Source organism: Stegodyphus dumicola, chromosome 10, assembly GCF_044657685.1.
Source record: "Stegodyphus dumicola isolate Sdum_Otavi_A_Nest chromosome 10, ASM4465768v1".
Lineage (NCBI taxonomy): Eukaryota > Metazoa > Arthropoda > Arachnida > Araneae > Eresidae > Stegodyphus > Stegodyphus dumicola.
The window spans coordinates 171,976,915-171,998,922 of NC_140777.1; the positions used below are offsets into that span (position 1 = coordinate 171,976,915).

Genomic DNA, 22,008 nt, shown 5'->3' on the forward strand with positions numbered 1-22,008 from the left:
TGACCTGAAAAATTCTTTATGATTAAATTAGAAAATTTACAAGAAAATGGAGTCTGGCACAAGTGCGACAAAATTTGAATTTTTAAATCGAAACCTGATGGACTGTTTGCTTGCATAAACTAAAGATGAACTGAGAAAATAATTAATTTTTAGGAATTTCGTGACCCAAAGTTCTAGATTCAGCTGATGGCCACTTATAGGTGGGACTGACGAAAAGCACCTACACTGGATTTGCATAGGTTAGGCTCTAACTCTGTGTATAAGAATTTTAGTTTAATAAGAAAAGGCAAAAAATAACACTTATAAGGAAAATATGAAATAAAAATTTAGTTTTATATATATATATCAATATGAAATAGTATTAAGTAAATATAAAAAATAAAACAAAGTTATTTCAGTACCTACAACTTCATTTTTTTTTTTTAAAAAAAACCCACCAGCTGATTAATATAAAAAGCAGGGAGGAGGGGAAAAAGAAATAAAGAACAACAAACTCCATTCTCCACTTCTTTTGCATTAAAGAATAAAGTAGTGCACAGTGCATATAAAAGCAGAATAACTGCATTATCTCTAAACACAATTATAAATTGTCATTTCTGAAGAAAGGCATGATGTTTTAAAGCATTCAAACATAAATTATTATGCTTTGATGCATATTATTTCTTTATATTTATTTCTAATATACAGGGAGAGTAATGTTTTGTTTATCAGCATTTTCTGAACTACATACAATTTCAGATGCAAATTAATTACAAGCAAAAATGTGTAAAACAAAATAAAGAACCGCATGACTTCGAATTTACATAAATCAGTGCAGTATTTACTACATTATACTCTTTCAAGTAATTAATAACATTTGAATCTTGCACACAAATTTGAAGCTTTGTTTATGATATCAATTTCTGGTGCTAAATGGCAAAATCTTGCCCAAAATATTGTGACTATGCCTTGCAGTATCTTTTCATTTTTTGTGCTTTTTTTTAACTAAGGATTTTTCAGCCCATTTATTTAAAACACAAACTAAATCATTAATATGCTAGTGCTGACTTGAGTGTTACAGTCAGCAATGATACTAATCCAAGGTTTTGCTGCTAATTTAAAAATGGGGGGGGGGAGTGACAATTTAAATATTGTGTAGTCTTTTTTTAGGCTGAAATCAGATTCTTATGCTATTGATTATTAAATGGGGGAAAAAAAACTTTGGCAGGCAATTATTCTCATAAATATAATTTTTGTGTTAGTGCTCTCCTAGGTTGGGCCATTATTCTAATTCATGCAATTCTTTATGTACACATAATTTTTAATATATATAATTGATGATTTTTATAAACATTGTATCATTATGACAGATAATAAAAAACATGTTTTTCCCTATGTTTGGGTAAACTCCAATAATTCCTGTGGTACCTAACAACGAATTTTTAACTTTTTCCATTTGAGAAGCAACTCCAAGATAGCATTCCATGTATGGAACCTAGAATAATGATGTTAAGAATTACTGATGTTATTTTTCATTATTGGACTTAAAAGTGTTGAAGACCAACAGAATGTTGCCTTTTTGAACAGCGAAAAATTAGAAACCTTTTCTATCTGGCAATAAATTACAAAACCTGCTTAAAATATTATCCCCCCCCCAGCTACAGTTAAGCATCATTAAAAAGACCACCCATTCTTACAGATGATTTCAATTTTCTGTGGAGATGGCTGTACTATAGAATTGATGTCTAATACCAACATTTATACCTTAAGAAATATTGATCATTTTCAGAAGTACTTGCTTATGGAAGATGGCAGCCATGAAATACTTCATTGTTTTTGCATTGACAAAAGATCCAAGATCCAAATTTACCTGAAAATTATACCACCAGCATATTTTGATTTTATCATATCTATCCAACATTACTAAAAATAAAGTTAATAGGAGCATCATAACAAGCAAGACTAGAAGGAGAACATATGTAGAATCAAGAATTTCCTAGAAATTATTCGCATGTGTCCAACTAGTTAGTTATAACAAAATTGAAAACTGAAGAAAATAACATTCTTATTTCTTTCCTTTAAAGTATAATCCTTGTAAGTTTGAGTCCTTCACAGAACTCATCTTTTGGAATACTTTTATAATCTCTGATAAGTGTTTTCTGATTTTTTCAATACCATTAAAATTATGAACTTTGAAGTAAGATTTCACTGCTGGGAAGAGAAAAAGTAATCTGCAGATGTGGAATTTACTAAATAAATTAAATCTGCAAAGCTGAGAATTATGATTTGTGTGTGTCTGTGCTACAAACTGCTTGAGCAGAATGGAATTGTGAGATGGTACACTGTCATATGACAAAAACTGGTTTGATTGAGCTTTTTTAGTACTAGCATGCTGAATTATCTTCATCTTCAGAAGCCTACTTATTACATCTTTATACAAATTTTAGTTTACCGTTTGTCCCTCAAGAACAAATTCCTTGTGTACTATCGATTTTGAATCAAAAGATGCTATTTTTCTCAGGATTATAAGCAAAGCACCAAGTTTCATATCCTGTCATAATTTATTTGAAAAAAAATCAGGGTAATTATTTCCCATTCGCATCAAATCAAGACATGCAGAAACTGTCTTCTTTCTATTCTGCAATCATTGCATAGTGGACAAAAAAAGAACATATACAGTACAAAGCGTGTAATCCAGACTCGTTGGGACTTCAGCGATTCCGGATTAGGGGTTTTCCCGGATTATAGACCCTCAATTTAAATCTGGTAAGATGGCACGCAGAAATTATACAATTAAAAATATGAAAACGTAATTTATGAAATAAAGAGAAATTATGATCTAAAGGGTATCAAAATTTACAAAAAAAAAAAAAAAAAAAAAAAAAAAAAAAGCTCAATATTTATTTGTTTACTTTAGTAAACATTTCCATCAATGTAAGTTGTTTCTTGCTTCTCAATAATGTTCTCTGTTATTTTCTTCACTATTGAAAGCGCGCATGGGTAAACGCTTTACTGGCTTTACGCGCATGCATAGTGGATGCAAGCATCAAACGCGCATGCGTAAGTTTATAAATCCTTCTGGATAATGGATGTTTGGATTATGGACTTTGTACTGTATTTCTTTTTTCGAGGCACGGTGGCGTAGTAGCTAGCACATCATGCAGCAGCACCACAGGTCCGGGCTTTGATCCCTGGGGTTGGGCAAAGTCGACTTTCCTTTCATCCCTCGATTTCCATCCCTTGGGGTGATAAAATAAATACTAAGTTCGCTTGGGGACTAAACACTGGGGGTCCTACTTGTTCAGGGCATATGCTTATGCAACACGGGGCCCATGGTCAAGAAAGCAGATTTCGAGGCACTGCTGGCCTTGGCTCACTTGGGCTGTTGCGCCACTGAGTTTAGTTTATTTATTATATCAAGTTCTGCCTAAATAACTTTACGAGCAGTATCTTTATTCAGGTTAAATTAGTTATCTTTTGAAAAGACAGGTGACAATTTTTCAACAAATATTATCAAGCTTCTTTGATATTTTTCATTCATTTGAGACTGTTAAGAGCTAACCACTTCTAGGTTCATCATCAGCATCTTTGTGTCCATAATGAAACTGTCTTTCCAACAAGAAACACTACATCATATTAACATCCATACGTTTTACACAGCATTTCCCATGCTTCCAACATTGTTTTTTCTGCTTTACAGCAAAACCTTATTATTATTCTTTGTCCAGTTTGCAAATTCTCCTTGGTAAATTTTCAATGAATCAAAGCAAATAATTAACTGCATAGATATTTTTTCGAATAAGGAGACAATATTTTATTAAATGTTAATTAAGATGCCATAACATACAGGTTTGCTAGAAATTTATTTAAAAAAAAAATCAGTCCCAAAACTTTATAAATGCACTGTGTATGTGCAAACTATTCTGCGTCTTTAGAAATAAATTACCTAATTTATGCTAATGACAAAACTGTTCTGGGATAAGCATGGAATAATGTTCTAGGATATTTAGAAGAAAACTGGTGCCATTGGATGATGTGGATTTCTGGAGACAACATCATATAAAAAACTCTGCAAAAAAGTTCCCCAGAAAACACTTTTAATGTTGATAAATGCGATTGTTTTCACATTTTTTGACCACACAGTCATAAAAGATGCAAAAGCGACACACACATACACACACACAAAAAAAAAAAAAAAAAAAAAAAAAGAAAAAAGAAAAGAAAAGCAAATGGTGATTGTACTTCTGCTATATTGTACCTGGGCTCGGGGCTTCAATAAGGTTGCAGCACTTTTAATTTCTAAAATGAAAAGTGCTAGAACCTTATTGAAGGCCATGAACAAAAAGGAACAAAAATAAATAAATACAATAATTAAAGAAATAGTATGAATATGTGGTTCAGTTATATAAAAGAAGTGCTGCAGACCTCTTATTTAAGGCTCCAGAGCATTCCAGCTAAAACTAAGATTTATCTCAAAAATTGAGAAGTAACAAAGCCAAGCTGCTGGCTCCAGCGCAATTTAAGCACTGCCTGAGTCAAACTATCAGTTTTGACATATACGAATTGTACGCGAAATATCAGTGGTGGCAGTTGCAACACAATCACTGACTACTGAAAAGCATAAACATTTCAAAAGTTTCAGTGTTTGCCAGACATCATACTGAAAATGCAAGATCTTGGATGACAGGAAAAATATTTAATAAATGATTACAAAAACCTAACAAAAAAAGTCTATAGTAAGCTATATATAAAAAGATTATCCCTTCCCAAAACTGTATTTTGTTCTTCTGATCCCAGACATGGATATTATCAAATGTTTTAAAGCTTAGTATGGAATACCTTTCACGGAGATGGTAATTTGCAGTATATAATAAAAACATCCTAATCATTTCAACATTAATATAAAGCAGACATGTGAAAACACAGTTGGAAGCTACAGAGAAACGAAAGCAAGATCATTTGTTATTGGCAATTGGTTACTTCAGTGTTTTTCAATCTGTGGCCAGCGGATCACAAGTAGTCCTCAAAGCCTGCCCTTGTGGTTGCCTAAATTCTGAAAAAGTACATAATATAAAATTTTAATAAATTGCTTATAGCTGAAAATCTCAGTGTTTGGAAATAGCACATGGCAAGTCTACCACTTTTTCTCCCAAGACATATTTTATGAAAGTTATTACCGATTACCTTACCATGGTTTCTGATTCTAGTCTCAGTCACAAAAGAGGGACTGAAAGACTATATATATAGCCCGGTTCACAACAATAGATTCAACCAGTGGTGAAAACTGGTCCTTCCAATGTGTCCCATTCAAATGGCAAATGGGCATTAATTTGCTTGTCAAATTAAAAGTAGAATGCTCCTACCTCTCTAGAGCAAGGCAAATGGGGAGATTTACCATACTGCATTGCATGATTCACTTAATTCTAGTAAACAACACAGTGAATGTGCAGTTCACCATTTGCTAGTACAGGTTTACTGTATCTGGGTATATAAGAGATACTCTTCAAATCAAAATGCCTGCAATGCAACAAATTAAAAATAACCTCACTCTGGGTATACCAATTTTAGTGATTATTAATGTTGTATTTATAAAGGAATGCATAAAATCTGATGAAGCAGCAATCCTTCCTATAAGCAGTGCATAGTAAACTGTAGGTGCTAAAATAATGTGAGGGAAAAAAATTGATTTTTTTAAAGTATGCTTTTATTTAAAACTCATAAAATTATCAAAGAACTAAAAAAAGTAATTTATTATACAGTTAAATGGAAAAAATGAGATTAAATAATTCTCTTCACAAAATAAATCTATAATTTTATATCATGAAAATTAAAGCATGATGGGCCTTTGATAAATTTATTACTTACGATTATCAGATTTTGTTATTTAGGCGCTTTACTTTCATTATTTGTGATACAAAATTTTGTATGTATTTTGTAAAAAGAATTATTTAATTTCTTTTCCCTGTTAAAATATATGATAAATTCTTTTTTCCTTTAGTTCATAATTATTTTATGGGTTTTAAATAATTTTTTTAATGAAAACTTTTCTTCCATTTTTTTTTAAATTTCACCTTAGTCTCTAAAATATGTTGTCAATAAAATTATTAAAAAATCATATATCAACAATGAATAATGACTTTCCCTCCCCAAGAATTCTGCTATGGCAAATAGCCCCTTCCCCCCAAAAAAGCAATAACATTATAAGTTTATTCAGAAGATTTTTTTTTTTTTTTCCAGCTCTATCTAAAAGTGCAAAATGAAAGATTTTATGACATATACTACATTGCTAACAGCTTCCTAGTTTGACCAAACATTTTCCTTCATAAAATTAATACAGTTCTTTCAGTGGTTCATAAAAATTAGAAATATTAATAGAAGATAATTTATTACCAAAAGTGGATCCTTAAAACTTGGCAAATCATTTAAGGTGAGGCAAATAACAGCACACCCAACAGCAGCTGCTAACACTAGAAGTATTACTGAACATGGATTATTGGCCACCTGGCGGGCATACCTAAAGAAAACAAAAATACTTTGTAACTTACTCTTAACTATACTAACAAAGAAGTAATTACGAGTTGTTTTATAATTTTATTAAAACAGTATTTTCAGAAATCTGAAAATTAATGATAGAACACATTCATAAAATCATAGTAATAGTAAACAATTCTTAATATCAATACTATTGTTCTTGAATTAAAAGAAAATCCCCCTCTTGCCCAGAGAAGGGATTTCATAATTAATAGTGTAAAAAAGAATCTGTAATCATACTATTGTCTAGAAAATCGTGTTCAATATTATCAGAGATTTGGAGTACTTATAAAATAATTATTAGCAAGAAAAATGAAAGTTAATTACAATGACAGTTAATACTTAAGTTAAGGAGTGTACCTATAAATGCATTCATTTACGGTAACTTTATTTTTATTTAAATTTTAAAAGCATAAGCTACCATTTAAGAAAAAGTTAAATACTGGGATCAGTGTCATATTAATCAGTGTCTAAAAGTCAAGCAAGTTTCTAAGCATTAAATTTGACATAATACAAAATGATTTGTGATATTTGATTCATACCATATATCACAAAAAAGTAGGTAATTAAACCCTTCTTCAAACAGACAACATTTGTTAAGCACTGGGTGGCAATAGCCGAATCCATGGTCATTTAGATGTCTCCTCACCAAGAACGTTGAACAGCAGACAAGTAGACAAATATTAAACCTGTAAGGATGAGGGACAAACTACAACAAACATCCATGTCTTCTTCAGGATCTGAACTTGGGGCAAACAACATGGTACCCAGCACCACTAATCACTGCACCAAGCAGGGCAGCACTGACTGGATTGTTCCTTTCTAATAATAAAATTACAATAAATATACTTATGCATGTTTTTAACTCTTTTCATTAAGGTTTTGACTCACTTTATTGCTCTATCATACCTGTATTGTATATTATAGAGCTATTCTGGATAGAATTTTCGAGCAGGATAATGTAAATTTAGATGATACTTTAAAAAAGCTTTGGTAATGGAGAAAGCATTAAAAGATGTAAACAACATAATTGGGATGCCAACAGAAATTAAGGAATTTATTGCCAAGAATAAAAGTAAATCCAAGTTGGTTGCTCCAAAACAAAACTTCTCAGCTAAGTGTGCTAGAGGTAAAATGTGTTTGCAATGCACAGGGACTGACCATGATAAAAAAAAAAAAAAAAAAAGTAAATTTAAAACAAGTATCTGTTGATTTTGTAAAAAAATCGGGCACATTAAAAGAGCAAGCTACAACGCTAAAAACTCTGAACGTTAGAAGGGGAAATTTCCAACATGATGTTAGAAATGTGTGTGTGTGTGGGGGGGGGGGGGAACAGCTCCTAGCAACAGCATAAATTTCAGTGAGGCAAAAAATAGGAAACCATCCATAATGGTCCAAATGAACACAGAAGGAAAACTGGTAGCTATAGAATTGGTTTCAGCTGTTTTTTGCATTTTTCAACTGTATTAACCAGTTTTAGAAAATATGTGTTTCCGTATTGGCTCCCCGATTGCCTTAGTTTGTCGCCAATCCATTTACAACTTTTTGGTAACTTAAATATTAGAATAACTATATGCAATTCTGAGGTACGCCACATTCCCTTTTAACTTATAAAGTTGCCACTACTATTTTACTAAATTTTATCTCCATATTATTTTAATATTCACATAATGATAGAAATTAAACTTTTGTGATTCTTTCTTGGATAGTTTCTTGGTTCTTCCTTTCAATAGACTCTAATGTTACATACATACTGAGTACTGGATCTATTTGTTCCAATTGAGTTATTGAATTAATTATTTTGCTAATTGATTCTTTGAGGGTCCTCTATCATGGCTGAAAGTACTGTCTAACTAGAAAACAGGGTTCGTACACATTTTTGCACACGGAAATTAAGTACTTTTAAGGACCATTAATGAAAAAAATTAAGGACCTATGAGCAAATGGGAACTGAATAAATTCAATTAAAAATATTATTTATGCCTGAATTTCACTTTTGTAATACCATCCTAAGAATAAAATAGATCCCTAAATAGTATGCATTATTAGCAGGTAGATTTTGTCAAACAGCATAAGTTAAAATAAGAAGTAAGATCATAATCAGCATGATTCATAACAAAAGACTGAATGTTGTCACCGCTTCTGCTAATCTAGAGGGAGACCTGCTGATTCGAACAAACCTGAAAGGCCTGATGTACGCATGGTTGGCAAGTGCTGAAAGTCAGTCAGGCTCTTTTTGATGCAGTTAGTGTCTTAGCTTCATGTAGAGTTCCAGGGGTTGTAACCCAGTCAATATACATTAAGGTTCCAATAAGCCATTCAAGCACCAGAGGTGATAAGTTGTTTTGTATTATTTTTAATACCCTGCAAATGCAAAGAATATGTTTTACGTGAATTTTTCCATTTTTGTATTTTATCTTGTGACCACAGTGGATTGGATTGGATTATTTATGGCAAAGCACACAAGGGCTATCTGCCTAAAGGGAGGGATGCCTTCATGAAGGAATTTCTAAGGGAAACTTGCTTGTATACACGTTACACATGGGGAGAACCATGAAAACGCTCATGCAGCCAGCCCGTTCGCAGGATTCGAATTTCGGACTGAACTACCAGTGTTCAGCGTCTTTACCACTCGGACGCTGGTGGGCCCGACCACAGTGAGTATTAATGAAATGCAAAAACTCGTTTTAATATGTAGAGAAAATTAAAAGTAAACAGTTAGTTACCAATAATTAAATTAAGTAGGTTAATAAGCTTAGTCATTATGGATTTACATGGCCACTATTAAATTTTATTTTTTAACAATATTTGTTAAAAAAGCCCTATCAAAATAAAGATCTAATAAAATTTCACAGTTTAAAATACATGTAATTTATGACATTGATTCTTAAATGATATTAGGATAATTACACATTAAAAGCTACAAAACATTTATGTTTTGTAACAATAACACTCAACAAAATATTTACCCGTCATTTTAATTTGAAGCCTTCCCAGACATTTTGGCTAGTTTATATCGATTTCCTTCTCTTTAAGCATCTTTTCTAAAAATGAGAGATTTATCTCAATATGCAAAATCCAATGCTCTTGCTAGTTTCTGCATGCTTTATCTCCTAAGTTGTCAATCTCTCCACAATGTACCTATCAGGGTTTATTTGATTTGGTAAAAGTTAAATAGTCCAAACCCCTTGACAAACATGAAGCATATTATCGCTATGTCTGAAAGTAACTGCAATATCAGACAAAGGTTTAAATAAGCCTCTTATTTAAAAAGAACTTAAAACAAAGGCGTGTTCTGATGCTAACAAAATCAATTACAGCTCACGGTGACGTAATTAAACAAGAACAGTCAAATTCAAACTTAAAATGTGGATTAGTGGTCAAAGATTATACAATTTAGTTTTAATTTAACCCTCTAAATGGCAAGGCCATATATATTAAGGCCTAGAATATTTTTTGTGATATCTGTAAGAATGTATATATACGTGCATATTAAAATATGTCAAAGAAATTGAGGCAATATATCAAAAGTACACAAATCCAGGTATGTAATAACAGGAGAATTTTTACATTAAAATCAAAAACATAATTTGTTCTCATAGTAGTTTTGGGAAATTTGTGCTTTCTTAGTAAAAACCCTGGCCGCTCAGAGGGTTGGCTCAATAACTCTATCATATGAGGAAATAGAAATGGAAAATTATAGTAAAGTCTTAAATCATAAATAATTGGGTAATTTATATAACAATAATTGCACATATCTCTAAAGAATAATTTTCTTTATGTATTTAGTTTCTTTCTTCAACACGTTTCCTTTTCATTTTAGAATTTTTTGATTTAATTAAGGATTTCTGTTATTCTAAAAAACACTAAATGCATTTAGAATGTACAGAAAAAGCAGCTAATTTTATTTCTTTAGTAATATGAATATTCAGAAGAAATATGAAATATATATGGTAAAGGCCAGTTACAGAGCTGATGTGGCAGAATTTTTAGAATTAAATGACACACCGAACAACAAAATTTTTAAATGGCAAAACTTTTAGAATTTAGAGCTGGCATTGGATGCATTTAGAAACGGACTAGGCAACAGAATTTAGGATTCACAGAGATTGCGTCAAGTGGGAAAATGCCTCGTGCGAGCTATAAGTATGGTGCATTAAGACATATTAAATTAATCTTTTAAATTTTAAATTTTCAATTTCTTTATTAATAAAAAAAAATTCCTTTCTATAATGCCTGTCCATGTAACAAGATTAGAAGCATTTTTGATATTTTCCATGCTTGTGTCTAGTGAAAAGTAGAGAAAATAAAGGGAAGATAAACATGTTAAAATTCTAGTATCAGAAGTAAAACATTCAAATATTATGTTTTCACTGTTTTTCCAGATGTTCTCAAAAAAGTAAAAAATTCATTGCAAACTTTCTGTAAAATACTTCAATTACGTGTTGATACCATGGAGACATTTTTCATTTTGTCACATATTTCTGGAATCTTCTAGAATCGTGGCTCTTTAAATCTTGCCTTCAAATCCTTCTAAACTTTCCAAGCTGCAATGTCTAAAATCCTAAAAAAAATTTATCCCTACCAATTTTGTAACAGCAAAAGGCCAGAAATAGTTTGGAAAAAAAAAGGGGTAAAATTAATTTTATAGAGAAAACCTGATGCATATTTTAAGAATTCTAAATACTCTAAGACAATTACATGAAAAAAAAAACTCTTACTATGAAAAAATTAAAAAGAAGACATTTTTAATTAATTACATAGCTAATTTTGCTTTTGCTAAGAGCTGTTTCGTAAATTGTGTTTTATAGTATTATACATTTTTTTATTTTTCATATTCAAAATATTGTAGTATAATAAGTTGTCAAAATGAAACTTTATAATATGACAGCAAAAAATGATTTTTAATGTTATTTTTAAATATAATTTCAATATATTACCATTATTTTAATGAAATTTATAAATGTTACGATGTTTAAAAAAAATCGTCAAAAAATTCTCAGATCTCAGAATTAAAAATTTTCTATAGAAGCTGCTCTTAAAATCGCCAAAATGTTGATAAGTCGCCAAATTTAGAACCATTTAATAAAAGAATCCCAAAAGCGAAAAGTTGTTTAAGGGCCTTTATTAGAAAAGAACGAATTTTGCTTTGCTTATGTTTCACGTCTTGCTTAGAACCTCGAGTATCCCATTACTCTTATATTAGAAATAGAAACAAATTATAACCCATGAACTCATTCAAAAGATACGTCAGTGAATCGCCAAAAATATTCCTCTTATTTAAAATGCTAATTCACACTTAAAATGGCAGTTGTAAAAACAGACAGAAATTTCAGATGATTAAATTTAAGGACCTTCTGCTGATTTGGGCCAAAATTAAGGACCAAAAATCAATTTAAAAAAATCTAAGGACTTTTAAGTACCGTACAAACCCTGGAAAACCAAAAGAATTTGGCAAATTTTGGTTATTTTCACTCCAAAATTCAAAATCAAGAAATTCTAAAATTATCCAGGAAAGATACTAAAAGACTTTGTAATCTTTTAAACAATCTAAAAGCAACATTATACATTACTGGTACATTGACATTACTGGGTCATAAGGGTTGCGTTTATGTTGGTTTTCATTCTTGTAGTTTTCGTAAATATATTTGAATTTTAAGATGCTATGGTTGCCAGGCTTTTGGCCACCATATTCAAAATTGTACAAATTCTTTATTTTACTCTCACTGCGCTCATATGCATAATAATTTAGTTCTGAACTGTAAAGAGGGTCCATCTTGTATTAACTGTTTAAGATCAAATTTAGAAACACACACATAGTACAACATTTGTCACACTTCTAAGTCTTTTGCTTCCCCTGTTTTTAAAAAAGAGTTATGTTCTTAGTTAAAGGCTACGTCTGAAAATAGCAAACTAAATGTTATTATTATATCATTTGTTTGTTTTTCTTTTTTTAGTTTTTGAGAATAATGTATTTCAACCTGGAATATGTTAATTAGGAGGGCGTTTATTCTATAATTAAGATACATGACTCCCTAGATAAGAATTGATTTAGATAGATAAGAATTATTATAAATAGATAATGTTCTTTGAATTAAATTTTACTGCTCTGTTTTTTTGCATTAACTATGAATAATGAAATTCGATAATTTGTTAATTGCTTAGGTTTTTAGACTTTATGAAAAATGAATTGAAATAGTGACCGCATTTTTTATGTAATTATGACCTAATTGCCTTGACTGGGATTCAAGTGTGTGGCCGTTCCCAACTAGCTAAGAACAAAATATGAATTCAAGAATTCACGATTTTATGATAAATATGGTTGAAGGTAGCAGTTGTAATTGCTTAGCTCTCGTATGCAAATTTTGATTATGTAATATATCATTTGTATATATGTCGCACAAAGTGCAAAGATGTCATTGATACATATCCTTTTTTTGTAACAATTTACTTTGGCTGGTACAAAATAAGCATTGCTGATCTGGTAGTCTACCTAGTTATGGTAGCTGCTGGTTGTACAAGTAGATTTTACACCCGCTGATCAGGTATTAATTCCGATTGGTTTCACCTTAGGACGGAAGCCTGGTCGGCGGTGAACAAACAAATGAACACAGGGGTGCACCATTGGTAATGAGTTTAAAAAATTTCTGGCAAATTTCGAAAAATAAAATTTAAAATACAAATCTAGTATTTAAAATATGTAATGGAGAAAAATGGATACCTTTAGGATTTACTACAGTTAATGTAGAATATAAAGGTCAAAATAAAAACTTAAATCTTTATACAGTTAAAGAAAACTTTGATACAATATTTGGTCACAAACTGCTTTCAGAGATAAATTTACATTAGACCTCAATAAATAGGGCAGATAGGATAGAATATTAGGCCTTGATGGATGAAGAAATTGATAGCTTGGAAAAGGAAGATATAATCGAAAAGGTTGAAACATCAGACTGGACTACGCTGGTAGTGCCAGTAGTTAAGCCAGACGGCTCTATATGACTGTATGCCAACTACTCGTTGACATTTTTTTAAACCCAACCACTGTTATGCATCAACACACTTTGCCAACCATTCAAGTAATACTTTCATGTTTGAGTGGGGGTAAAGCATTTTTCTAAAACTGATTTTAAGAATGCTTACTTACAAATGAAAGTACACCCAGAGTCTCAAAAATTGCTAACAATAAACACACAAAAAAGGATTATATTAAGTGCAAGAGATTAATGTTTGGGCTAAATGCAGCAATGGCAATCTGGCAACATTACATTGACAGATTATTCCAAGGAATGAAAGCGTGTGAAGCCTTCTTGGATGATGCACAAATAACAGGGTCTGATGATGATGTGCATTTAAACATAAAAAATTTCTTCAAAAAATGTAAAACGCATGGACTAAAATTTGGAGAAAACTACTTATTTTGTTCAAGATGAGATACAATTTTTAGGACATAAAATTGATGCTAATGGTTTACATAAAATCAATGAAAAAATATCAGCAATTGCTAAAGCGCCCAAGACCCAGAAATGTCCAGGAAATTCAAAGTTTTTGGGGTTAGTTGATTTTGACCAAATTTAGTGACAATTGCAAATCCCGGTACTTTTCCGTTTTGACGGTGCAAGTGATAAAGTCGCCAGTAATGGTACTTTGGATTGGATTATTCAATTATGGCAAAGTACACAAGGGTTATCTGCCTAAAGGGAGGAATGTCTTCGTGGAGGACTTTCTAAGGGAAACTGGCTCGTATATACGTTACAAATGGGGAAAACCATGAAAACGCCCATGCAGCCAGCCCGTTCGTGGGGTTCGAACCTCGGACCGAACTACCAATGTTCAGTGTCTTTACCGCTCGGCCGCTGGTGGGCCCAGTAATGGTACAACTGATGTCAAACGAAATACCCTCACTGATAACCTTTTACTTCAACATTTACATTTTCAAAACAAGTCACAGCCATTTCTTATCAGATTGAGCACAATTACATAGAATTTTTACCACATAGTTCAATTTTATGCCCTAAGGACATTCACGGGCAGTAATTCAGTCAGTCAGGATGCAGTCACACTGCTCACCCGATGGCGAATATATAGAAAAGGCAAAGTCAAAGAGTTAAATTCATCAATTCTAATAAGAATGCACTAGCGAAGTAAAATACTGGGGTTTTACAAAATTTCTGAGTAAGCTATTCGTACGAATTGAAATAATTCTGGCATTTAAACTTGTATTCCAAATTAAGAGTTAACTTGAAATTAATGTAGATAATTACTGAGAAAATTAGAATTTTGGTAGCGTAGTTTACGTAAGATGAGATCACTAGGGGTGACATGATGTGAACCGACGAATCAGGATGTTGTACGATGAAAGGATAGTAAATTCTTAAATTAATGACTTTTTACAAATTTACCATCTTTATTTATTGGCTTTTCTACAAAATTTTAAACGACATTAAAATGCTTACACCTTCAAAATAAAAAAAAATCTTAGAACTAACATTTGTCAACAATTTTTATGTGTATACTATGTGTTTTCGTCAATAAAGTCTGCTTGGCGAGATTTGAGCCGGTGAAATGGAAAAGTACCCAAATCCCTTATACCAATTAACTAAGAAAGATTCAAAATGGGTTTGCACGAGGGTTTGTCAGGAGGCTTTTCTAAATATTAAAAAAGAATTGTGTTTGCAAAAAGTTTTGATTCAATGTAATCCAAAATTAATTTTGGCAACTGATTCATTACCAGGTCCATCAGAATTCGACAATGCCCAACTAGACTGAACTTATGATAAAGGGGAAGGGGAGGAATGTGGTGTATCTAGATTATAGAACTTCAACATCATCAAACTCAGAACTGGCAGGTGCTAAGAATTGCCAAGTGACTGCAAACTGGTAATGAGACTGTGAAAGCCGGTCATAGAATTGTATGTCTTTATGAGCAGTGAGGATCTTTTTGTATAAAGTGTGCTGTAAAGTAACTAAAGTGTCTTCTGAAATGCTGTGCATTCGAAAAACTATGGAAGAAGGCAAACACTGAAGCACCACAGATGACTTTGATATTTACAGGTGGCTCAGATACAAATTTATTCTTGAATGGAAATATGCCATCAAATGGCATTATGTGCTTAATAATAGTGAACAATCAGTAAGCCATTAAATGCTAATATTCAATTAGCCCAAATATGTATTTATTACAGGTACAAACTCTGAAGTAGTTATATGCTATGAGTGGTTAATGAAATGTTCTGAAATATGCACCTGGTTTTAATAAAGGCTTTCCATAAATGTTTAACACAATTTCATTAACAATGAAAAGCAACAGCATTTCTCACACATTAGTAAGCAGCCATAACTTGAAGACCTGACCAGTGGCATTCCTAGGGAGACAAAGGATATATCTGGTCCCAGGTGCAGCATCTAGGGGGCATAAAACTGATGTTTCTTATTTCATTTTGGCAAACAGGAGGAGGCATGAAACTTTCAATTGTCCTTGGGTACTGAAAACTCTAGCTAGGCCCCTCAGCCAAACAGGTGGTTTCCAGTATTAAAAAAAAATTTCTACATTCACAAATAGTTTGAATATTATGGATATACAATTGCTTTCTCCATTTCACATTTCAAAATTGCAACACTTAATGCAGTTAATATTTTTCCCTCCTTCAAATAACTTGCATTTTGCCCCAGACCAAATAGCAAATAATCAGAATTATTAAGAATACATTTTCCCAGTCAATTAAAATGAACTGAAATACCATTTTTAAAAAACAATTTTCACTATTTGAAAGATTTCTGGAAATAATATAATACAAAAATAAGTAAAAAAATACCCACACAACCGAGGAGCGAATTACAGTAGTATAGCCACTTAATACAATAAAAAAATTATTTCATTGCCAAAAAAATTGAGTTTAATCCAAGTAACTAAGTACATTTGTCTACTAAATACAATTGCTCACTATTTTCTATACATAAGAACAATATACTATCATACAGTATATCACTTTCATGGCAAATTATACTTAAAATTATAACTACACATGAAAAAAGGTTAGCTGAGTTTTGCTGAAAATTCATATAAACAACTTAGATTTTAAATTACATAAAAACGGTTTTGCTCTACCTTTTAACTTTTTAATCAGCATGAATGAACTCAGCTCCCATTCCAGCTATGCAACACAGAGAGCGCAAACAAGCACAGCTCCCATCAGAAATTTACAACTGATGGATATTGTGCATAATTGGTGAAAAAAAGAACTGCTTAATCTTGCAACCACTGAAGGGGTAAATATATGATTTAATCAATACCATTGCTTTAACTGCTTATATGGTCAACTGTGATTATCTAACATGTTAAGGACATCACATATTTTTTAAAACAGTATTTTAGCCTTTTATTCTAAATAGGACAACAAAACATTCTTATTTTCTGAACAAGTTTGATTATTTAAAATTATTATGCAAAGAGAATGCCCTACAATAATACCTTAATACATACCACTGCATTCTCAAGGATGAACATTCATCAGAAATTTTGTATTCATTAAAGAGCTAGTCACTGGCAAAGACTTCATGAGCTGAAATTTTCTTTGATCAGACTGTGAAGCACTTTAAAAGTACTTATTACATTTAGGATGCATTCCTAAAAATTGAGAAATTACTGAATAAGTGTAAAGAATAAAAAACATATTTTGTTTATCGTTTTATGCAGTTAAAATAATAATTTAAAACATTCTCCCATTAAATATAATTATGCAGTGTGTTTCATATTGAATAGGACAATAAAAATAGCACTACAAATTCTGTAATTGATTTATTAAGCCAAAACGAATTAATTCTAGAAATACAATTATACAAGTTTTATTTGGTAACAGAGAAAAATCTCGCAATTAAGAAATCACTGCTAGAGGCACTATTACTAAAATGGCACCATCTATGCAGGAGAAATAGTACTGTGCTTTGAAATATGTCAAAACTAAATCATTTACCATCATTCAGATATTTTTGTATGAAGATTCGTAAAGAAACTCATTATTACAGCATCAAACGACGGATGAAGCAGTTTCAGGACATGGCTGCTTGAGTAAGAAAACCAGTCAAAACTGAAGTGGTTGGACTGGTGTGGCATGTGTTACACATGTGTGGTTTTGCAAACAGACTTCTGATTACGGATGAAAACATTTCTGGAAATGTTTGCCATAATTTACGATTTTGCAGCGAGGAAAATCCACACAGTGTAATATAATGAAATTGTGATTCTCCAAAGGTGAACATTTCCAACAGTTGTGTTTTGGATCCTTTTTTCTGCATGTAAAAATTGATTCATTGATGCAATTACCAAGATATGCCATCAGAGTATTGTTTTCTTAGTTGGAGGAAGTGGTTCCCGGATTCATTCTGCAGCCAGACAGTGTTCCACATTGGCATAAAAACGTACGCCAGTACCTTAATGATAATCTACATCATTGCTGGATTAGCTGTGGCGGGTCAAACGGCATGCCACTGCTTTGTTGGCCACCGAAATCCTCAGATCTAACTCCTTGTGGTGTTTTTTCTGTGGAGTTTTGTTAAACACAAAATATTCATTCCTTCAGTCCCGCAGGACTTACGGCAACCGAAGCAGCGGGTAACTAATGTTCTTGAATGATTAAGAAAGGATATTCTATTGCAGGTGTAGAAGGAACTAGAAAAACACATAGATATGTGCCTTTTCACCGGAGATGCACACAGAGAACAGCTATAGAAACTTGCATAACTATAGTTTCAATATAAATTTGATAGTTTCACTGTAAGTCTCTATCAAAATAAAGTAATTACAGCATTCACAAGTATACTTCCTTTTTGTTCCATTTAATATGAAACACCCTGTGTATAAAATTGTAGTTTTTAACCTTGAAGACTATAGACTTCTGTTGGAAAACACAAATATAAACATAAGAAAATTGCATAGAAGAGTAGAAAAAAGATACCATACAAAAATATAATTTCTGGCAATAAACCAGAAAATAAAAAACAAAAATGCAAACGGAATGTAATTAAAACTTGTGATATTATTATAATTTAAATTTCTTATCCACTAAATCCTTTAAAAAATCTCACAATAGATTAGACATTCGCAACTGTTTACAGAAAAATACAAATATGTAATATATATTATAGTATGTTAATACAGTACAAAGTCTGTAATCCGGACGTCCATTATACGGAATGATCTATAATACGACCTCAAAGCCACAAACTTACACATGCGCGCTTCCAATAGGGAAGAAAGTGACAAAGACGAAACGAAAACGAAAAAATTTCGATTGACAAGTTAGTCAGTATTCTCAACACAGCAATTACAGGACTTGAACAGTAGAACTTTGTAACTGAACAAGAAATTATGTCTGCTTATAGAATTAAAGAGAAAGTATTAGCAGAAACAACTTAAACAACTTACATTGAAAGAAATGTTTAATAAAGTAAACAAATAAATATTAAGCTTTTTTTTTTGTTGTAAATTTTGATACCCTTTAGCCATAATTGCTCTTTATTTCATAAATTAAGGTTTCATATTTTTAATTGTATAATTTTTGCATGCCATCTTAGCAGATTTAAATTGATGATCTATAATCCGGAATCAACAAAGTCCTGACGAATCCAGATTACGGACTTTGTGCTGTACTGTATATATAATGTTGTACTGTATATAATGTTGTACTGTATATAAATGTAAAATGTTGAATCCGTAATGAAGAGTAAACTTGGTAGCTGAGGAACATTATATATTTATCTTTATTTCAATTAACATTTGTAGCCACAATTCACTTGGCACTCTAATTGCGACTTTTAAAATCATTTACATTTTTAATACTGTTGTGACAGGAAAAGCAGTGAATCAGCATTTTAGTGAGAACAGAAGTAGAAGCAAAAGTGCACAGTTATCCAATATGGCAGCGTATTAAGAAAAAAATTTTGGTCTAAGTTCTGAATTAGTTATTAAGTCATATGATATGGATTGGTCTAGAAATGAGGCAGTCCAGAAATAGTTATTACTATTCTTAGAAGGGGGGGAATACCCAAATTAAAAATGAGAAATTAAGGGGCTATTGCTAATTTAAATTATAATTTTGATCTGCATATTTTTTATCTTACATTTATATGTATATAAAATTCTGAATGCTTTTGTCACAAAAGCAAATGAAAAAATTTCAGTGATTAAGACAAAGTATTACATGATTTGCTGTGAAAACAATGACATAGATGGCACAAAAGAGTATATATAAATAGGAAATTATCTTTTTCTTACAATGTTAAAATTTTATAAGATAATGAACATACATTATAGACACATAGCATGGAAATGTTTTAAAAAAAAAGGTGATATTTATAAACAAAGATTAATTCTGGTCAACAAATTATTTTCAGGGAAATGTAATTCCCATTCAATTGCACTGCAACCCATTCAATTGCACTCGAAATAACTGAAAGCCATTTTGCCAAGGATATAGTGTAATCACATTATTTTTTGATGCTTCAATTAAGCACATTATTTGACACTAGAGCTGACATTTACACAGCAAACTTTTTCTCTTTCATAAAGCAGTCAGTGCAGTATTTTTTATGGTGAATTAAGAGAAATTTGTATAGAAATTACAGAACTGAAAGCAATTCATTTACTAGTGCAAGATTTTCTTTGCCAAAGCCATCATCCCCTCATAATCTCCTTCAAGTTCTTCAAGTAACAGAAATTGTGTATCTAAATACAGATTTGAGTGCTGATTATGGCACAGCAGCTAAGGGGTATCTCTCTAAGCAAAAGCAAGCCTTTTTGCCGAGCTTTGCAAGAAAAATTTTCTTACATTCATGTTGTCCATTGGGAAAACTACAAACTATGCAGCCAGTTCTTTCACCTAAATTTGAACCTAGACCAAATTATTAGTGTTCAGCAATTTTGCTGCTTGGTCCATGGTGCACTAAGACCATGGTGGTCCATGGTGGACTGGTGGAATGCTGACACCTGAATTATCTTATATAGACTTTATAGCATTACAGTGGGTATTGGCTCACTGTAGAGAACAAAGAAATGATAGTGCAGCTTTTCAGACAAAGAAAGAAATTTCTATGCTTCAGAAATCCAGAAATTTAATGGCCTTTTATTCTACTAACAGACTAATAAATATGGAACTTCACAAGATTCACGATTCAGATTTATAAGCTAAGGGAAAGGCAATGTCTTCCAGAAAAGGAACATTCTATTCCAGATACTCCTTTCACTACGACTGTAGCATCACTCTGTCTTTCAAAACATGATTTTCCATTTTTTTTTTTTTTTTTTTTTTTTTTAACAGATTTTTCAATTCAACAGATTCTTCAATGAGTCAGAAAATATTTAAACATGTGGACATAATGGTTTTAATTTTGTAATCCTGAAGTAGTGGGAGACAAGATGGCTGATGACTTAAGTGCCAAAAGCCAGGCATTTGTAAATATAGTTCTTTTACATATAATACTTTTTTTTTTAATGGAAATAAGGGAATCAGTACATAATAGGACTGACTTCAGATATACAGAATATTTCTGTATACTGAAGAAGAGGACATTAAAATATTTCCTTACATTCGAGTTTAAATAACATGCCAAATAACAATTATCAGGGATATTAATGCAGCAAGAATTTTATAAAAATCATGCTGATTCTTATTGCATTAGCACCTCTAATAATTTCCTTACATTGTCAATAATGAATAACAGAACAAACTACATGAGCATTTACCTATGGCACTAACCTTAATAAAATCTATTAAAAAAAATTATTTAAACAAATTGCTTTCCGATTGCAAATATCATATGAAAGGACACCAAAGGTGCCTTCCACAGCCAGATTGATTTAGAGTTGATAAGGCCCTAAGCTATTTGAGAAATCCTGCATTGGTGCCTTCTACCTAGAATACTGGCTGTATTAAACATCTTACATATAAATAGACAAGATGTTTTCCTCAAGCTAACATTCTATTAAATTTCATCAAAAAATGCTTTCCACCAAGGAGGTTAATGTTTTAGTCCAGCATCTAACATTGTGTTACTATTAATAAATAAAAACACTAAAAGAAAAAACGAGTAAGAATGTTAATATTCAAAAAATTTTAAAATAAAAGATGTTTTCTCTGATACGCATAAGGATTTAAAGCTTTAATTCATTTATGACAAACAACAAAACTAAGGCATACACTATCAATTTTCATGTAATAAACTGCATTTTTACATAGAAACAGAAACATATCATAAAATCAAAAACTTATAATAGATAAATCTCCAAAATCGAAAAATTAAAGAAAGGAAGGATTTGCAACTGATTCCTTAAGATTTCCATGCACTTCTAAGAATGGATTTTTTAAAAACCTCCTTTAACCACTAACTTATGTTTCCTTACTTTCTCCATTGTTTCCTACAATCAACTACATAAAGGCACATTATAACAACTACATTTTCATGGATTTCACAACATATTGTAACTGCTTCTCATGTTTTGAA

The 22,008-nt window shown here is 31.5% G+C and overlaps 1 protein-coding gene across 4 annotated transcripts in view; it reads right to left on the minus strand.

Annotated features, from left to right (window-relative positions):
• The window catches only part of disp (RND transporter family member dispatched), a 116,334-nt gene that overhangs the window by 30,970 nt on the left and 63,356 nt on the right, over positions 1–22,008 (minus strand). For 3 of the 4 annotated variants that reach the window (XM_085825876.1, XM_085825877.1, XM_085825875.1), the window contains exons 2-3: positions 16,982–17,137; positions 6,370–6,493 (exon numbers count right to left, since the gene is read on the minus strand). In XM_085825876.1, the coding sequence (XP_085682002.1) occupies positions 6,370–6,493; positions 16,982–17,001 (144 nt within the window). In that variant the 5' untranslated portion in view covers positions 17,002–17,137. The remainder of the gene's footprint in view (positions 1–6,369; positions 6,494–16,981; positions 17,138–22,008) is intronic. The other variant, XM_085825878.1, reaches the window with a different exon arrangement.